The 20,023-nt window shown below is 44.9% G+C and overlaps 1 protein-coding gene across 8 annotated transcripts in view; it reads left to right on the forward strand.

The window, feature by feature from the left end:
• ETF1 (eukaryotic translation termination factor 1) overlaps nt 1-19,292 on the forward strand; it is a 28,082-nt gene extending 8,790 nt beyond the window's left edge. For 5 of the 8 annotated variants that reach the window (XM_080627435.1, XM_080627434.1, XM_080627433.1 and 2 more), the window contains 9 exons: nt 6,292-6,467; nt 7,268-7,407; nt 10,524-10,662; nt 11,607-11,797; nt 12,348-12,477; nt 13,281-13,436; nt 14,232-14,296; nt 15,410-15,557; nt 16,994-19,208. In XM_080627435.1, the coding sequence (XP_080483561.1) occupies nt 6,305-6,467; nt 7,268-7,407; nt 10,524-10,662; nt 11,607-11,797; nt 12,348-12,477; nt 13,281-13,436; nt 14,232-14,296; nt 15,410-15,557; nt 16,994-17,076 (1,215 nt within the window). In that variant the 5' untranslated portion in view covers nt 6,292-6,304 and the 3' untranslated portion in view covers nt 17,077-19,208. Of the gene's footprint in view, nt 1-6,291; nt 6,468-7,267; nt 7,408-10,523; nt 10,663-11,606; nt 11,798-12,347; nt 12,478-13,280; nt 13,437-14,231; nt 14,297-15,409; nt 15,558-16,993 lie in introns of all 8 variants that reach the window. The other 3 variants (XM_080627430.1, XM_080627436.1, XM_080627437.1) reach the window with 3 other exon arrangements.
• Nucleotides 19,293-20,023: the final 731 nt, after the last annotated feature.

Raw genomic sequence — 20,023 nt, forward strand, 5'->3', positions numbered from 1 at the left:
GCTGTTGTGTGCTCTGTCTAGGTATCCATGCAGCAGTCTTTGAGCCCATCATCTGAACAGGGAGTGGGTTTTCATCTGTTTAGGTTGGAGACATCACACAGAGCTGTTGCTTCTCAAGCAGCAATTAGATTGAGACATGTTGGTTGTGTTTGTTACAAAGTGTTCAGACGGTGTTCTTGTAGGCAATGCAGTCTTTGGGTAAGCTTCCAGATGACCTTCACTCTGGAGACTGAAGAGATCTTAGACTCCTAAGATTGTCTCTGCTCCGTCCTAGCAGGCTGACGGGATTTCCAGGGCAAGTTAATGTAGCTTTTGCATCTTCTGTTGTCTCTTTAGATTTGGCATCTCAAGTGGACTTGAGCCACTTCCTATTTGACAAAGGCTTTGTCTTATTAAAAGACACGATGTCTTTAAAGGGCACATCTATGACCTGTGTATGAACTTCACAGCCATAATTCGTAAGTTGTAAGAGCATATGCACAGAACTTCCCCACAGCCGAGTCAACACTGTTGCGTACAGGACTTGTGTGTGAACAGGGAGTGTCTAATGGCCTGTTTTGTAAGAGAACCCAAACCAGCAATCTTGTACTTGCCTATACCAAAGGACACTTTTTATACACTTCATCATTCAGCATCTCTGCTCAGATACAGGATCAAAACCCTGTCAAATACTTACATCACTGCTTGTGTGAACTGTGCTCTTGACTTAGTCCTTCACGCTGTGTGCGTATTTGTTCAGAAGTAGCTCTCTTGGACCTGTGGGATTCGTCTGGTGAAGTTCTGCCTTGGATTACATAGATAACACTGACATCTGTCTTGCATCTGGCTATGGGTGTGTCAGTGATGGAACTGGTCTTGCCATGGTGTAACATCAGAAGTCTTGGTGGTCCAGGCAGCTTGGGCTCCTTGGTACATGTGATACCTGCTCAGTTCTCCTGGATGGAGACCAGCAGACCTTACCTTGGGAAGGTAACATTGCTTGAAGCAGTATGTGGCAACAACTGTTTCATAGAAAGCTTCCTAGCTGTGGTATGTGGTTAAGATCTGATTACCTGAAAGCTGTTTGCTCCATGCCTTTGCCAGTCTCTGGCAGTCACATGTAGGCCTTGTCCTAGGGAAAGCAAGATGCTGATGGAGCTAGTACCCTGTAAAAAAACAAAGCTCCTTCTGAGTCATAGAGAATGACTGACCTTCCTTGCCTGTGTATTACTGCATTACACAGTGTGCTATTAGTGTAAAATGTTTCATTGTGGAACAACTACAGCTCAGCTGCTGTTTGTCAGGTCTCCTCTGATACCACAGGATAGGCCAGTAACTGCTATTTATATAGCATGTCTGTGAAATTAATGCTCTCCCTTGCCAGCACATATCCCAAATTCCAGGAGACAGGTTGAGTGACTGTTCTTCCTCAGCCTTCTGGTTGGGATTGCTCTGGTGCCAACTTGAGGGTAGCTGCAGTCGGTGCTTGCTGTTTTTTGTGTGGTATGCATGTAGCCATTTTGCTGACATAACACTGTGTTAGGTTGTCAGAGTCTTTTAGGAAGTCACTAGGCCAGTTTCTAGTTTCAACTGAAAGCTGAAAGTCTAAGGGTCTGCTCAGCTGTTCCTCCTGATGGGTGGGAGAGGAGAAACCGAATCCCTGTAGATGAAGATGGCCACCCAGAACAGGTGGCTCAACTGCCAGCTGTAATGAAAACCATCATGGGGTGTATGTGGCAGCTGATTTCCAACGTGATACACTGCTCGCTTTGTGCACTTGCCTTCTGTTGTGGTGGCTTCCTCATGCTGAGCCATCACAGTGGGCACCACTCCTGGTGCCAGAGGTGGCTGGGGACTTGGAACAGCAATCCAGCCGGTGTAAGTGTCTTCAGTGAAATCCCTGCTCTTGCGTTTGGAAGGAACCCAACCGTTCTCTTAGTCTGCAATGCCACAGCTGTCATAAGGCACTTGAGACGCTGTTTGATGATACCTCTTAGGCAATACAGCAAGGTCGTGCAGGGAGAATGGAGCTGCTGCATGCTGTATGTAGGAACACTGGCCAAACTTTTCCATTTGGGATTTTGGGGCTAGGTTAGTGATGATTCAGCACCGCACACACTGCCACTCACTGTTATAACTTGGTCACATTTGGTCTTAAGCCTCTTTGTGGCTGGGAAAGCTGTTTCTTTTTGTGGTACAGTTGTCTGAAATTCAAGCTGTAGTAACACTGAAGTTTTAATACTAGAACAAGCTGTGCCCTACCTGCAAACCTCAGTTTCCTAAGGTGTGCTTGGTTTTGCTTCCTTTCCCACAAACAGGTCCGTGGCAGGTTGTAGGAGCAAAGTTGGAGCCCATGTGCAGTGGTTTAGGAGCAAAGTTGGAGTCTTGACAGTTGTCCTCTATCTTAGAGATAGCTGATGTTGGTACTTTCCAGGCCACACTAAATGAGAGCTAATTACCTCTTACTGGCAGGGCTGCTACAGTGTGTGTAGTAACCATCATACCCAGCCAGTGGGGTGGTTTTACCTTCACAGAGGTTGACACTTACTTGCCCCATTGTTCCTTTATAATGTGTGGACAGATGCCCTTAATGCCATAAATTGTTTTCTCTGCAGTCCCTTGTTCAGTGGCACATGTTGTGCTGTCCTGTGGTTGGGGATGCTGGTTTCTTACAAAAGCAAACATCTCTGTTTCTTACAAGGAGCATTTCGGATCTTGATGCGCATACTTTGATTACAATGGCAGCTATTTGGCTGCTGTGCAGGCACTCCTTAGCCCAGAATAGGGACAGCAACTGTCTAGCTGCTTCAAACTTCCTGGCTTGGTTCAGTCTGAAGGCATTAGCTTCTAGCTGATCTCATATAATTTGTCTTGAGTGCACTAAAACTGGGGAGGAATGGGGTCGGGACGGGACACGGGACCTCTTAGCAATGCTGCAGTTTGAAATTGGGATCTTGCTGAGCAGAACATAATCTGGAGTGCTTCAGATCTGTCCTTCCTGCAGGAGAGCTGGGAATTATACAAGGAAGAATGCGTGTTCGATCCAGAGCTGCCAGTGTGAGCACTGTCCTTAATCTAGATTGATTATTTAATTGTTCACTGTAACAATTCTGTAATGAAGTTCTGTCTGGCAGCGTGCTCACCAGGGGATTCGTGGTTGGCAATGGTCTGCCAGGCAGCAAATGTCCCTTGTGCTTCATGCACAGCAGAGCCTGTTGGTTTTACAGGTCTGCTGCTTGGAAAGGCCCCTTCTGGCAGGCCATAGTCAGCATGATTTCCCCTGCTTCCTCCTCAGTGTAAATGTGCTCTAGAACCATATCTTTGAACAGCAGCTTTCTTAGAAACTCTTGCCTACGTTTTGTGTCATTATGGTGAATTTAGCAGATGGAACCACAACTGGTTTTTTAGACCTTGCCATCCTGCAGGAAGGTCACATGCAGGTACCAGCTTGCTTTGAGAGGGGAAAACTGCTCTTCTAAGCCAGGCTAACAAGGTCTCAGTGGTGCATGAGGGAGTTCTGCAGCTGTCCTGGTCACTGGTGTGCAGGTGTGCTTCAGCTGGTGACCTGCTGCTCTCAGCCTCTCTGGCATGTGGTCTGATTTAGTGATCAGATCCTGACAGTGTGCTTGTTTAAGGAAGAGGAAGATGAGCAGGGGAGATGCTGACTGTTACCTTCAGTTAGCTGTCTGCCTAATGAACTGCTTGGTTGGGTGGATTAGCTGTAACCAGCAGGCAACAGCAGCAGCATGCTGGCAGGGGCTGCTTCCCCTGGAGGTGCTGGGGACGCGGGTGAGGAGCTGGTGACTCCTTGTGCTCCAGGCTCCAGCAGCTGGGGATGCTGTGAGGTGCTCAGGCTGCACGCCTGCTGTTCTGCTGGGTTCTGTAGGAATCAGTTAGTGCCCAAAATAGCTTTGGCTGAGTAAATAGTGGCGAAAGCATGTCAAATCCAAGAAGTGCACTTCGTGTTGGTAATGAAAGGTGCTTTTGGATAGAAATCCAGTCTGGAATTTGCTGAAGGGTTGCACCAAGCACAGTACTGTGCTGTCTTAAACTAGTTTGAGATTTACATGAGGGAGAATGCATCATCTGAGAGACCTATTTCTTTCCCTTGCTTGCAATAAGGAATCACGAGAGCTTGTGAAGTGCACTGTTACCTTGCATAGGGTGCTTTGGGCAGGGTGTTCCTGAGGAACAGTGATTTGCTTGACACACATGACTCTGCCTTAGAGGTAAGAAGCTGTGTGTAATATAAATAATCCCCAGTTGCAATGGCCCTGTGAAGGTGTGGGATTGGTGCAGTCCAGCCGTTCACAACACACAGAGCTGTGCTCTGGCCAGCAGCTCTGCTCATGCCAGTGTTTCTGGGGCAGTGGAACATAACATGAGGCCAGGGGCTAGGATCTGAGGGGTGGCTTGCGTTTGAAAACTGAGGGTAGGTAACTTACTGAAGAGCTGGCCTTGGGAGGGAGGGCACACTCCTTGCTGTTCCCCTAGCTCGCTGTCTGCTCTTTGCCCTCTGTCCTCAATACAGGGAAAACTGCATTAAATCTCTTTCCTAGCAGGAAAGCCATGCAGTGCCCAAGGGGAATAACAGTCCCATCTGCCACATCTGGATGCCCTCAGTTTGTGCGGCAAGTTAGGTGTGATGTGCAGAGCTTTCCAGTCTCTGGGAAGTCAGAGAATCTCCTCTTTCAGAGAAAGAAATGAACCCAAGAGTGCTACTTTCAGAAAAGTCAGGAAGAGTTGCTTTCATTCGGATCAGGCTCTTACTCAAAGGAACCTGCTGGGAATGATAGGCCATTAGATCTCCCCTAAGGCTTGTACCATTCACTGGGGTAGCAAGCTGCTTTAATTGAGTGGTATATGGAGTATTCTTGGCTGGTGTGACCTGGAAGTCTGAGAGCTGTCAGCATGGCTCAAAGCTCTTTCTGGGAATAATGCCTGCAAGTGCCTCTTCACGACTTTCTTGATGAGTGTGTATGGGGTTCTTGGATATTAAAATCAATTAGTTGTCTTTAAGGTCAGGCACTTCCTTGACCTACCAGCATCTGTTTCAACTTGGCCTGAATTGAAGATCTTTGGAAGAGGGCTGTACAACTTCTGTAAAGAGGCTAATGAAGTGATGCTTTTTAAAGCACTTCCCTGCTGTCTCTGTAGCCCAAACACTTCAGGCAGGATGCTAGAGCATGACAATCTGAAGCAGCAGCAGCAGCAGGTTCTCTGTTAGTCTTCTAGTGTAAGCAAGGTAAAATAGCAAAACCTGGCAAACCCCCCCCCTCCTTTTTCAGTGGCTGAAAAGCAGTTTGGTTCTCTGACACAGAATCCTGAGTAGAGGTTTTTCCACAGAGCTTAGCTGGTTTGCCCTTGAGAGGGCTAGAGGACGCAATGAGGTACTTCATTTTTTATGTCATTACTCTAAGGTGAAGTATTAGGTCTGGGTTAAATTTGAGACAATGCAGAAGCAGCAACTTCAGACATCTGGGATACTTCAATGGTGAATGGCAGGTACCTGCTGGAAGGCAGATAGGGAATTTCCTGATTTTCGTGTTGGCCTTGGATGGATTTGAACCATGAGGCTGCCTTGGGGATTAAGTTCTCTGCAGGATCCACCCGAAAGCCGTAGGAAATATGAGTATCAGACTTACTTTTTCATTTAATTTAAGCCTGTGCTGTGATTTGTGGGGTCTTATCTCCTGACTCCATGCCTGGGGCTGGTGCTTAAAGCACACTTTATTTAAAGCAGCTGCCAGAGCTGGTCAGCTTCTCCATAAAGCAAAGTGGTGGTGGGAAGGTAGAAAGGACTAGCTGCTACAAAAGGATCCTTCTAGTTTGCTTTTCTATATTAATCTGAGGAGAGCAAAGTGTTAAATCAGCACTGGGGCTGGCCTGTGCTTCAGCTGTCTGAGAACAAATGGAATGGACTTCAAAACATTTTTTAAGTATGTAGCTGCATTGTTTTAAATAATCTCTGCTGGAGACAGCTTCCATGCCTTTAGCTTGCAGCCCTTAGCCTCAACATCCGTGCTTTTTCTTTCCACAAAGTAGTATCCCAGATTAAATGAGCCGCTTTTGGAGGACTTGCTTGGTAGTGACGAACCTGAACACTTGCTTATGGAGTCAAGTCCTTCTGAAGAGCCTGGTTTTGTTTTCTCTCCCATTACTGTCCAGCAGAAGGGGAATGACACGAATAACAGTGGAGTGAAGCATCCTTGGGGGAGGGAGGCAGGACAACTGCGTGCATGGAATATGGTCTGGATACACTTGTTGCTTTGGCTGTTGGCCGCTCACAACCCCTCTCTTTTCCTTTCTCAGCAATGGTACCAGCATGATATCGTTGATCATTCCCCCCAAAGACCAGATTTCGCGAGTGGCTAAAATGTTAGCGGATGAGTTCGGCACCGCCTCCAACATCAAGTCTCGAGTGAATCGCCTTTCAGTACTGGGAGCCATTACATCTGTACAGCAAAGACTGAAACTCTATAACAAAGGTAACTTCTAGCTTGTATGGATGCTGGCAAACTTCCCTTACTTGGAAGCAGCCTTAAATTCCTGCGTTGTGCAGTTTTCTGCTAATCAGATCTGTTGGCCTCTGCTGCTGTCTTTGCACTGATGTTCCAGGTACGTTGCCTGTGGATGGCTACTTCAGGGTGGCCCTTGGGACTGGAATAGTGAGATGGTACTTGTCTCTAATAAGCAGGCTCATGATTCTGTCATTAGCAGTTAAACTTGGCCAGCCTTAAGAGCTATTCCATAATAGTTCATTTGCATTAAACTAGTGGTTTTCCATCAAGCAGAAACTTACATATGTCTTCTGCATGCCACTGTGCAGCTACCATCAAAAACAGGCCCAGGCAATCTATACTGATTGCTGAGAAAGTCTTCATTGTCACTGTTTTTACACTTGCAAGTGGCCTTCATTGAGATGGTCAGTCTGTAAATCACTGTATAAGAACTAGGAAAGCTTCACAGGGCTATCCAGCCTTTTTCAGGCTTCTATGAGCTTGCAAGCTCATGGATTTAACAGCCAGGTACATGTTCTTGCAGCTCTGTTGCAAATCTTTCCCTCAGTGTTACCTTTAGCTTCCTACAGCTCTTCAGCATAGGTGCACTGAATTAATTTGTTTTCCATTGTAGAGATCTAGGAGGGAATGAGGTGAAGGAAATTGAAAGTAGAAAACTTGGGAACTTCCATTCCAGCTGTGCCTTAAGTTTTAAGGCCTAGTAGTTTTTGATGGGTGCAGTTTGCAGCATTTCTTAGTGATCTAAAATTGCATTGTGTCCTTTGTAGTACCTCCAAATGGTCTGGTTGTTTACTGTGGAACAATTGTGACAGAAGAAGGAAAAGAGAAGAAAGTCAACATTGACTTTGAACCTTTCAAACCAATCAATACATCGTTGTATTTGTGTGACAACAAATTCCACACAGAGGTAAGAAGTCCCCTGTTACCTGCTGGGTTTGAAGTAGTCGGGCTGCTTTGCTAGACTCACTGGAACAATCCTTGATGTGCAGAATGCACAGTCTGTAGAGCAGCAGGCTTTAGTTAAGGCATCCTGCTGGTGAAGCCGCCAGCTCCTGCTACAGCTGACTTTATGGTCCAGTTAGTAACTGCTGAGTTTGTGTAACCCACAGACATGAGCTTTTCTCTATAACTGGAGGCAGGGTTTTTTTTCTTAACCTTAGAGGCCATAGATTTTATTCCAAGCCAGGCCTTAAAGTAATACCAAGATAATATTAGTGTCGCCAGTCCTGATACCAGATGTGTTAACTGAGACCCTTGATGGAGAACTGGCCTGTGCCTCATCTGCCTGGGGTGAAGTGGGGTTATTTTTATTCAACATCTGCTTATTTTAGTTAAATGAAGGTTTGAGGCATATTTAATGTAGTGCGGATTACACTGGTCTTGACTCTGTGAAGACAGTTCATTGCATCTGCTCTGACTCTGTTGGCAGTTGCAGAGTGTCTGTAGTAGATGACTGACTGCCTTTTATGTCCATGGGTTCACCGTGATAAATGTGTGGATTGAGACTTAACTGCCTGTCATCAAACCTGTATGACATGGGCTTGACAGGCCCTTCACTGATGTAGTTCTGCTTGTTTGCTTGGGTTTTTGGAGGTCTGATCTGTGACTGGGTTTCAAAGGGTAGGAGTTCAGGAAGGAAAGATGTGCTTGTTGCACAGGTGAGGTACATCCCTATTATTCTGTCTCCCCACCAAGGATGAAATCCCAACACATCTGTGACCTACCAGGAATAACAGAACTGTGTATAGGTAAAGCTCTTGAGTCCTGCCAAGCCCACATGTCCATAGGCAAGAGGTAAATAAGAGAATTCAGGAGCGAGTCAGAGATGCAAAGCCAAGAGATGATTGTCCCTGCAGTTGCTGGCAGCAGGTGGATGCTGGTGTGTTGCCTTCTTCCCCATCAGAAAAGGGATTAATTTGGTCTTGTCTGCAGCTACTGCCTCAGGGGCTGTTCACTACCAAAAGAGTAGCTGCTGCCCAGTGGGCTGTTGGTGGGGGCAGCTGTGAACACACTGCTGCTGGTGTGTAGCATTGCTAAGCAAGAGGGTGGCAAGAACTTGAGAGGAATTCGTGGTAATTGCTGCTGCTGCTGTGATTACTTAACAGCACCTTTCTCCATGGGCTGTTTGCTCTCCTGTTTTCTGAGTATGGATTATTTTCATTGGTATTGTCTGTGCTGCATAATCAAAAGCTTACTATATGCTGTCTTGAGCAGCAAGATGATGTTAGCACTGAAGTCTTGATTTGTCTATTTCATTTGGTTGTAGAACTGTGTTTTTAACCTAGTGGTTTCCCCAACATGCAGCTACAACAGGTGAGGGTGTCTGGCTTGGTACATCAGCAGCTTTCCAGTGAAAGTGAGGGCATGTTGAGGAGGTGATCATCACCTTTAGGCTGAATCAGCGGAGAGGAAACTCATCTCAGACTGAAGGAACAGAATAAAAGCTTGTGCTTGATAGGTCAAACTGTGGAATTGCTGACATAGAACTAATGAAGGGAAAATGGAGGGAATCTCTGAGCATTGGATACTTTATTAAAATAAGAGGGAATCGAGAACATCAGAGCCACAGGCATCTGCTGCCTGGCAAGAGGATCTGGTAAGATTTCCTCTAGATATTTTATTGCCTGTGTGAAACCAAAGTAACTTCCCAAGAGGGATATGAACCCTGATGTGTGTCTGAAGGGTAGGATTTGCAATGACTTATTTTTGATACCTTGGCTGGAGCTTTCATTCCAGTCACACGATTTGCTTGGCTCTGTCCCAGTTAAATAGATTGCAATGTAATATGCCACTTCCTCCTCTCATTCATCCCACTGCTGAGAAATTAATACAGAATATTTCTTTTGGCCAGTAGATTCCATTAAACTTTAGTGTTTGTTTCTTTTAAGCTTGAAAGCTGTAGATGTGGTTGTGTGGATTTTGCGTAAAGATGACTGATAGTTTTGATCCTTTCCATTCAGCCCAATAATCAAGCTGGCAGGCGTGCATGTAGTTAAAAGGTCCTCTGCAGTAAACCAACACCATCACACTTTCAGTATTAAACTGGTGGCTTCAGACAATCTGGAGTTTGACAAGTTCTCCATCCTGCTGATGTGGTTTTACCAGCAAGAAAAAGGATTCTTGCTCTTACTTTTATTGGGCTTGTGTAAGTGAACAGAAGTGAGTGTGCTGAATGTTCCTGCCCACTCAGGCTGCCCTTGAGGGGACAGTAGCTGACAGAAGCCCTCGAGAAAGGAGTGTAGAATGTGGGTATTTGGGGATGTCCCGCACCACCAGAACCAAGGCTGGGCAGGACAAAAGTAACTCAAAAGCCTTGATATTAAGCAATACATTAATGGTTAGTCAACTTCATTGACCTTATAGAATGAATTTAGCTGCTTTCTTTAAAGGGAAGATAACTTTCATTTTGCAGCAAATGTTCTTCTCTATAGCCAGTTATGCAATTATTGCTGCTGTTACTTAATTCTGCTTTGTAAGGCTGAATTTGTCATAGCCACTACAGATTTCATCATTCTGCCTTTGGGACTTGAAGCCAGCAGGTGCAACAAACCAGTATTTGTTGCAGTTGTCAAGTTGAAAGTCTGTATCATTGCTTTGCAGGATGAAAGTAGCCCAAATAGCCTGATCTAGTGAACTAAGCAAGTTCTGCTTTCCTGGCTGGAATGCTAGGAAAATTCCTCTTCCAGTTCTGCTAACCAGAGAGGTGATGCAGACTCATAGAGGTGTGATAGTTTCACTTTCCAGAGCTCATCTTTAGGGTCTTGCTATTCCACCTGCCTGCAGTGTCAGGCAATGAACTCGTAAATGCAGTGAAAATTGTCATCAAGCCTGAGCACTAGTTTCCTTTCTGCTTTTGGCAGCATTGTGTGAGGACAGTCCCACCTCCCTCTAGCTTATTTGTATGTAATAGCAAAGACCACCTACAGAACTGAAATTCAAGGTGCACTGTTTGTGGTGGCCTTTCTGAACCAGGGTCATTAATGGACTGGTGCTTACTGCTGACAACATCCTTTTCTTTTCCAGGCTCTTACAGCGCTGCTTTCTGACGACAGCAAGTTTGGCTTTATTGTAATAGATGGTAGTGGTGCACTCTTTGGAACTCTTCAAGGAAACACAAGAGAAGTCCTGCACAAATTCACTGTGGATCTTCCAAAGAAGCATGGTAACACACTAATCTGTCTAGACAGTTTGCAGCAGAACGTCATGGGGTGGGATGGGAGGGCAGGAGCAGGAAACTTGGCCTGCAGGTGTTTAGCTCTGCTCAATTCTTTGCTTCCATCAAATCTGACAGCACAGCCTCTAGTCTGAGCCTTCTGTCAAAATTAGTGAATCACTGTAATATGTGATTCATTAGTTGATCTTCTTCAAGTCATGCTTTTTATTTCTTGGAGCATTTGACCAGTTAGTTGGTTTTGAGATAGACTTACCTAAATATTAATAGCACAAGTAGTAATATCACTTGGTAGTGTCTTTAAAGTTTGCATCTGATGGTGTTGTATGCATACCAGCGTGAAAAGCCAGAAGCTGTTCCTTGCAAGAAGCACAGAAGCCTAATGGAGCAAGCAAAATTGTAGTTCTGCTGTCTGGTGTTGCATTGTAGTAAACCACTGATGAGTTCAGTCTGTTAGCTACTCCTGGCTTACTGTCCTTTGTAGATTGGGATGGGACAAAATGAAATTGAAACATCTCCCCCAGTAAGTTGCTGCAGCAGAGTCTACTGGAATGTATTGCATTGGCAAGAAAAGCACGTTGAGGCAGTGTTAACAAAGGAAATGGCTTTTAGTGAAGGTACAGGACATAGAAAATGTACACAGATGTTCAATTTCTAAAGAAAGTTTCAAGTCTGTATAAAAAGAAAAACAAAACCCCCCACAACATAATTCCCTCTTTGGGATATGTGGAGAAAAATCCCTTGCTGTGAGTGAACCCTCTATTCACTTACTGTTTCAGTGAGTGCCCCTGGCTCTGCTTGTGGCAAACTAATTCTGAAGGCTGCATCTGCCCTTGGCTTGAGTTATTCAGAGCCCAGTTGGAGCCATGTACTAATAATCTTCGTGAACTGAAATTACTTCCAAATCACTCCTTCACATCTGTTCTCTTGTAAAGGTAGAGGAGGTCAGTCTGCCTTGCGTTTTGCTCGCTTGAGAATGGAGAAACGACACAACTACGTAAGGAAGGTAGCAGAGACGGCCGTGCAACTCTTCATCTCTGGCGACAAGGTGAACGTGGCTGGTCTCGTTTTAGCTGGATCAGCTGACTTCAAAACTGAATTAAGTCAATCTGACATGTTTGATCAGGTGAGTGGCCTTTTCTGAGCAAAGCCCAAATGTTTAAGCTTGTCAGTAGTAACGGTGATATTAGCAGTAGCTACTTGGTATGAGATGCATCTAATGAGGAATATAACTTCGGTGTCTTAAGTAATTTGATCAAAACTAAACATCTGATGTATCCTAATGAGATATAGAATACCTAATATCCTAGGAGGATTTTCTAATGCCTCCCACAAGGAGATAGTATCTCCTTTTCTTAACAACAGTGCTGAAAAGCAATCTGTCCTCCCTGGTTTGGAAATGCCATTCACATTCTTTCTGTTTCCAAATCTAAAGTAGAAGCTTTATTGGAATTAAACTCTACTAAACCTAATCTCCGTGTCCCTGTTGCCTGAAAACTGTGCTTCAGTATCAAACATGCAGAGGTCCCTCTGACTGAGAAACTCTGCTTGCAAGTGAAGCAAAACAGATTAATGCTGTGACTCTTGCCAAGTGCTTATTCTTGTGGCATTATGAAGTAGTGTTATGGCAGTGCTGTGTAATAGACTCTTTTTCATGTCTGCTTTTTCTTGTTTAGCGGTTGCAATCCAAAGTGCTCAAACTAGTTGACATTTCATATGGAGGAGAAAACGGATTCAATCAAGCAATTGAGTTGTCAACTGAGGTCCTCTCCAATGTGAAATTCATTCAAGAGAAGAAACTAATAGGTATGTAACCACATGTTCAGCCTTCTGAGCCAGATGTGCTTGACTGACTAGGCTGAGCTTGCTTTAGGACTCCTAGTAGTGCCTTTGTGTGCTACCTCAGCCCTGTGATGCTTTCTGAGGTGAGCAGAGCATGACTTGTAGTGGTCTTTGTTATCTGAACACCTTCTTAAATGCTGCAGGACTTAATGAGGCTTTAAGGAGTGTGTGGGGAGGTTTCTTGTTTTTCGCACTGGACTTCTCAGATGTTCCCTGTTTAGCCTTTCATCAGAGATTGCCTCAGTTTTCAGGCCTTCTGGTGACATTTGGATAGGAGGGGGTAAAAATAGTTCCTCAGATCACTTGCATCTTCTGCAAGATGAAAGTTAAGGTTTTTTTGTTTTAAGATGGGAATAGAAAAGATCCTTTGTTTGACTCTTCAAAGACACACGTTACTAGATGGGAAGCACAGGAGGGTAATAGTAACAGTAGATACCTTACACTGGGAAGGGTGAAGTTAGATGGTTCCTGCTGGTGGGTTAGTCCAGTTGATTGTGTAACAGCAAAGGCAAGCCTTTCAGTGGAGTGAGATTCCTGACAGGGCAGTATTTCAGGGAGTATTTGTTAGATTTGGAACATTCATCAGCTTTCTGCTGATGAATGTTTTAAACTACATGCTCTGACATGTTACCGTATCCTTCGCTTCCTTCAGCAGCATTACAGTCTCCTTTTCCAGCTGCTTCTTGCATTTAAATCAGGCTTGTTTAAAGCTCCATGTGGTATGATCAGTGTTTATGACAACCTCTTTCTTTGTATCCTGGCTGCAGGACGATACTTCGATGAAATCAGTCAGGACACGGGGAAGTACTGTTTTGGCGTTGAAGATACACTAAAAGCTTTGGAAATGGGAGCAGTAGAGATACTGATAGTCTATGAAAATCTGGATATCATGAGATATGTTCTGCACTGCCAAGGCACTGAGGGTAGGTAGTGCTTCTGCGAGACTGAAATGTCCATGAAGGTTTAACACCTATGCCGACTCTCTTGGGTAGATTATGCTGCAGGAACTCCTTAAGTAGATCTTTAAGGACTTGATCAAGGGGATGTCAGGTAGGCAGGTCACTAACTTGCAACTTCCTGGTTACTCTGGGGAAAAGTCTGAATGAAATCAGCAAGCTTCCACTGTGGAGAAAGAATTGCAGTGCTGGGGTGGTACTTTGTCACAGAGTAGCACAAAACCTGACTTTCCGGTGTGAAAGTATAATGTGGTACCAGTGCATTATAAGAGGGGATGCTGACTTGTCTCGTGGCCAAAAACATGATTCTTACCAACTACAGACAAACCATAATGCCTACAGCAGGACCTCTGCCTTTTTTGGTGTTGACATGACAGTTACTCTCTACTGGTGTGCTCGTTTGATTTCTTATAGAACTTCACCTAGAAAGAAAGGCAGTTTCATAGTATCCTAGAATGGTTTGGATTGGAAGGGACCTTAAAGCTCATCCAGCTCCAACCCCCTGCCATGGGCAGGGACACCTTCCACTAGAGCAGCTTGCTCCAAGCCACATCCAGCCTGGCCTTGAATGCTGCCAGGGAGGGGCAGCCACAGGTTCTCTGGGCAACCAGTGCCTCACCACAGTCTGAGTAAAATATTTCTTCCTAATGTCTGTTATTCATAATACTTGTTGTAATTGCTGGCTGCTGTCAGGCTCTTGCTGTCTTTAACTTGCACCTGGTAGTTTATCCAACCTCATATTTTTTTCCCCTCCATTTTCAGAGGAGAAGATTCTGTATTTGACACCAGAGCAAGAGAAGGATAAATCCCACTTCACAGATAAAGAGGTATTTCAGCTTTGGGGCCTGTAAATTCATTCTCAGTGTACTGGTGCAGCATTCTGAGCTTAGTTTGTCATAAACAGGTGAATATGTGCCATGTTTCTGGCACTCAGATGAGTCTTCCAAGATGACAACCTGTGGCTCTTCCTGTTCCCCTTCTATGTAACCCCTGGATTCCACACTTGCTTTACTCCTATCTTCCCTTCCACCAGTTCCAAGATGGTGTAAATGAAGTGACAGGCAATAAGGAGTCTTTGGCCACCGTCAAGCTACCTGCTAGAAGAGTTTGGTAGACACTGTGCAACTCACAGGCTAAGGTCCCAAACCGTAACTCCCTGTTTATTGTGCACCTATGTGGTCACAACCAATCAGATTTTGCTTGTGCAGGTCAAAAAACCCTGACAGGGTGTGGGGGTCTGTATTACTTTGCAGAGTAAGCTGGGCAAAGAAGTCTGTCCCTTGATGGTGGTCATCTCTGTCTCATGCATGGACTGCCAGGGTAGCCCTTTCCCTCCTGGTGGGGTAATTGCCAATTCCTTCTGTGCATGGCAGGTTTCCATTGTATTCTGCAGTGATGTTGTGTTTCTGTGCCAATAATCACCTGACCTGCTTACAAAGCTCTGTACTTGCCTCTGTATTTGCACAGATCAGTATTTCCTAGAGTGAGCAGTGCCTGGTTAGATGAGTGGCAATGGAGTGTTTGTGGGGTATAAAGCAAATCTAAAGAAACACTAAAAACTAAGAGTGTAGCATGAGCTGACACTTGAGCAGGAGAATAAACAAGGTATTTCCTCTCCTGCTTCTAAGTTCTGTAGTATGGGGGCCCAAAACAAGGACTGTCAGGACTGAACTTCTTAACACCGGGAGCCTTCTGCTTGTGTCAGTGCTTGGCTGATACAGATGTGTCTAAATGCCTATCAGCTGGACCCTGGCAAGTGTGTTGGCTGCTCCAGCCTGTGAAGCATGAAGCTGGTGTCTCTCTTTAAAAATGAAGACAATAATGATCTTTAAGCAGAAGACAATAGCGATCTTTAAGCCAAAGACAACTCTTAACACCTAACACACAGTGATGTAACCTTTCTGTTACTGTTTTTTCCATCCCCTCCAATGTCTCTGTAGACTGGCCAGGAACATGAACTGATAGAAAGTATGCCCCTTCTGGAGTGGTTTGCAAACAACTACAAGAAATTTGGAGCAACATTGGAAATTGTTACAGACAAATCACAGGAAGGATCCCAATTTGTGAAAGGATTTGGAGGAATTGGAGGTAAACTTCAAGAGAAAAATGTTTGTCATCTTTTTTAATGGTTGATTTGGTAATGTGGTGCCAGTGCAAGTGGGATTAATCTTATTAGTTATGATACCAGTTCAAGAAACTATCATGTTCATCAGGGATCTGCAGGTGAATTCATCCCATATTCAGCACGATGATGCTGCATGTTGTGCAGCTGCCACTTTCCAACTGCGTTCCGCAGATCCCTTTGTCCTTCAGAGTGCTCAGAGGCTGGACTCTCCTCCTTTCCGGCTGCTGAATTTCAGAAAGGCTGTGAACTGCCTGAAGCTCTGTGCACAGTTGTTGTTCTGTGGCAGACCATGCCCTGCTGTGTAGAAGTGCTGTATGACAAACCCCAGCCTAGTTTCTGAAGCAGTTGGATATCTGTTACTCAGCTCTCAGAACTTCCCTGCACTTTGCTCCCTGGTCTTTCTTTCTTTTCAATATGAAAGCATTTTTAGCCCAACTTTATGGAGGAATGAGGCTTCTGAAATCCTGCAGTCTTTCTCCTGAGCTCACTGACCAGTTTCAGCTAAGTCTGGCAGAGGTGCAGATAGCTGCTGTGCTTCAGTCTGACAAAAAGCATTAGCGGGGTAGAGCCAAACCACCTGCTGTGCACCTTGTTCTCCCCAGACTAGGGATCCCAGGGCAAAGCTGCTGCTTTTTGGCTGATAAGCTGGCTGTTGCCACTTGCTGTGTTTAGGTTGATGGATATAGAACAGAGTGTATTGCAAAGAGGAAATTTCTAAGGGCCAGAGAACACTCATCAGAAGGATTCAAGCCTGAATGGTTTGGCTAGGTAAGGAGCAACAGGTTTCTAAGTTTTCAGAGTTTGTAATTCCAGGAGTCCTTCCTGTCCTCTCAGATCCAGTCTCTCTGCATGGTGGGCTACTTTTGCTACCATGCTCCCTATAGACTTGAAATACTCCTTGAATACCCTTCAGCTAAGTAAATGTTCCCAGGGATAAAGGCTCCCAGAAACCCAGGCTGGTGTTTGGGGAGGGTCGGGTCAAGGGAGATGGCCACTAAAGACTGCTTTTACTGTTGTAAAAGTTACTTCAGTGCCAGCTGCCTTCTGAATTTCACTGCCTGAGCAGTTAGAGTAGGACAAATGATCTGTCACTGCTGCTTCTTGGAGATACAGTGCTCCTAGAACAGGGTCAGCTTTTCCAGCAGAAAGCTTGGCCTATGCTGGGCAGGTAGGTACTCCCTCTTTTTGGCACTAAATTACATGGATGTAGCATTTCCACACTAGCTGGATGTCTGCTGTCAGTCCTCAGCCTGAGCCTAACTCGCAATACAAGTGCTAAGTCAGCTGCTGAGAACTGAATTGAGAACCTCTTGACGTGCAGCCGGGGCTCAGGGAACTGTTGAAATGCCTTTCTAGCTCTGTGGATGTAGGAGAAGCTAAAGCCTGTTGTTTTTCCCAGGTATCTTGCGGTACCGAGTGGACTTCCAGGGAATGGAATACCAAGGAGGAGACGATGAATTTTTTGACCTTGATGACTACTAGGTAGTCGACCTGGGTCCGGCAAAATGTGCCTCGCCCCTCCAGCATCCAACCCAAGGAGCAAACTCATGGTGGAAAACACAACAGATCCCTGCCTTAGAATTGGAACATTTCCAGAACTTGATCCACAAACATTGGATTTAAAAAAAGCAAAACCCTACACTTTGATTTGTCATAGTGTCAGTACAGCAGCAAACTACTAAGTTCCTATATTCCACTTTGGACTAATTTAAAAAGAATCCCAATTTTTACTTTTACTCAATGGTGAAATTGGTTGCTCTTGTATTTTATGGAAATGATTTTTTTAACCTTCATGATACTTTAACTGCTGTAAAACCTCTTCCTTCGAAAATTAATAGAAGTAAGATCCTACTGGTTCGTTTCTTTTTACTTTGATTGGAGAGATCAATTGCTGCATTTTGCAGCCCCGTGACCCATTTACATGGCACTCTCAGCTTAGACTACAGAAGAAGAAATGTAATAAAATTGGAGCCGTTCATTCTCTTCTAAAGAATGAGAAGGCACTTACCTTGAGTGCTAGCTTATGTGTGGCTTGCAAATTCAGATGGGATGGGGAGGCTTACCAGCCAAACGTGCTTTAATCTATTTGCAGAAGCACTGCTTTCACAAACTAGGAAATGCACTTCATTGATTGCAATGAAAATGCTGCTGAAGTCTTGGGCTTAATTTGGATCGGAGCAGTGCAGCCTTCAGGATATATTATAATTAGTATTATTATTATTTTCAGTCTGGACAGAAATAAACACCTGATTTCAGTGCAGTAAGGTACACTTTGCTTTGTTTTGTTCCTCAGTAAGTTTTCTTTTGCTTTAGGACTGCGTAAGGTTTCCTTGAGTATGTGAATTTGAACCCACAGTTCTTCCATGGAAGCGGGTATTTGACAGGAGTAACTAGCAAATGGAGTCCTTGGCAGAAACCCTAGTGCTGGTGTGTTTGGAGCATTCCATATGTGTATGCTGAATGGTAGCACAACCCGTGGGACACCCATCTCCTAGCACTAAGGCAGCTTATGGGATGGGCTCGCGAGTCTCCTGTAAATCTGATGCTGAACATTTGATGTGCCCTTTATGGGTTAAAACTTCTGGTGGCATCAAGACTCAAGAAAGCTTTTTGTCATGCCTGCTATATCGAATGCACTTCAAGCTGCTTGAACTGGCAAAGGGTTTTTCAGGTCGTGGTGCAGGCAGAGGGTGAAGGGAGCGTTGGCACGAGGTAATGCACAGGTCTTGCTGCTTTTGAGGGGTTACTGGGTTCTCTGATGTCGTGGTGCCTGGTAGTTCTGCTCTTCACTGGCTCTGTCACTCCTGGCGCATCAGTCAAAAGCAGCTTCTCTTCCAAGCTGCATACCTGCCTACTTTTCCCATAATCCTGTTTCACTTGAATGAAGGGGGAGCTTGTCTTAAAACTTCTGCCACGCTGTTCTCTGAGGTCCAAAATGACAGTCATTGTGAGCAATACAACTCGTACCCCTGCTTTAGAACCTGGCAGATCAGATGGCTTTGCTGGTGTTCTCACATCAAAGCTGGAATCTCTCACAGGAGGTGGGCCCGGGTCCGCCGCAGATCTGCACAAACCCGGGTTTGAGCACATCTGTGGTCTCCACGGCGGCATGTTCATGACTTTGCCATTGTAAATGGGTCTAATGTGACATGACAAGACCAGAAAAATTGGATGTAAATTTACATTTTTTGAATATACTGCTTGTTGTTTCACATGATACATTAGGGTATGCAGCTCCTTTTTGTAGTTTTTATTTTTACTATTTAAGTTTGGAAATGATGCCAAATTTTTGTATTTCTTTAATCAATGTGTTCTCTTCGGTGATATATATTGCATTATATATTGATGTGTATATCAATATATACTGATATGTATTACACTTACACATACAAACACGATAAACGGGGGTGAAAAATCCTAGCCTTCGCATACTATATAGCCTCTGCAGAGAGATCCCAAGCAGTGATATCTTGGTGTTGTGATGTACAGAAATGGAGAAGAGTATTAAACCATATTTAAGAATATAGTAATGACTCCTGGTTTATTTTCCTTCAGCCCAGGCAGCACCTGCTTTACTCGCAGCCTGGGGCCAGCTTCAGATCAGTACTTGAGTTTGGAGGTAGGTCTTTCACAGTTGGGCTTGAGCAGTGTTTCTTCATCAGACCCGTCTTTGAAGCTGTAGCAGAAATCTAACTGCAGAATGGGGGGCGAAGAGCCACCAACCCAAGCTCAAAGGAGGTTGTGCTGTGAGTGTTACCTCAGGTGGTCTCCTGCAGATGGAAGATGCCTGGCAGAGGCAGAAACCTGCCCTCAGTATTCCAGGCACACAACACATGGGTGGGGGGTTTTAAGAAGCCTTTTCACCCTGCCTGTTGGTGCAGGACAAACCTGGATCAGCAGCGTACTCACCAGCCCTGGTTCCTCCTGTGCCTGGGCTAGACACGTGGATGACTTTCTCCTCCAGCTGGGAAGGTAATGTGTAAGAGACATGAACATAAGGGATTCAAAGGGATGCTTTAAGTCTTCTGTGACCTGGTCTTGCCTGGCAGCGGTTCTCTGGCTGCAGCTGAGCATCCACCAGTTGTAGCAGATGGAAAAGTTCTGGAGATGGGACATTTCTGCTGGGGCAGAATGAAAAACGATGCACAGACCCACTTTGCTGCACGTGGCTTGTGCTGTCTACAACTGAGGTACAGAAAACCCATCACCATTCAGCTCATGGTGTGGATAACAGCATTGAGCTGAGATTGGCACAAAATAGTTGAAACAAGGAAAACTAATGCCATCAGTCAGCACATGTCACAGAAGCTTATGCTTGCAGAACACTGCCCGTGCAGCCTTGGCACCTGGTGTAACCAGGTATGTGGATAGCTATTGTTCTCAAACCAATGCAGGAACAGTTAACCTTTCACTTTAACATTAACCTTTC

This window comes from Psittacula echo (assembly GCF_963264785.1).
Source record: "Psittacula echo genome assembly, chromosome: 11".
In the NCBI taxonomy this organism is placed as follows: Eukaryota; Metazoa; Chordata; class Aves; order Psittaciformes; family Psittacidae; genus Psittacula; species Psittacula echo.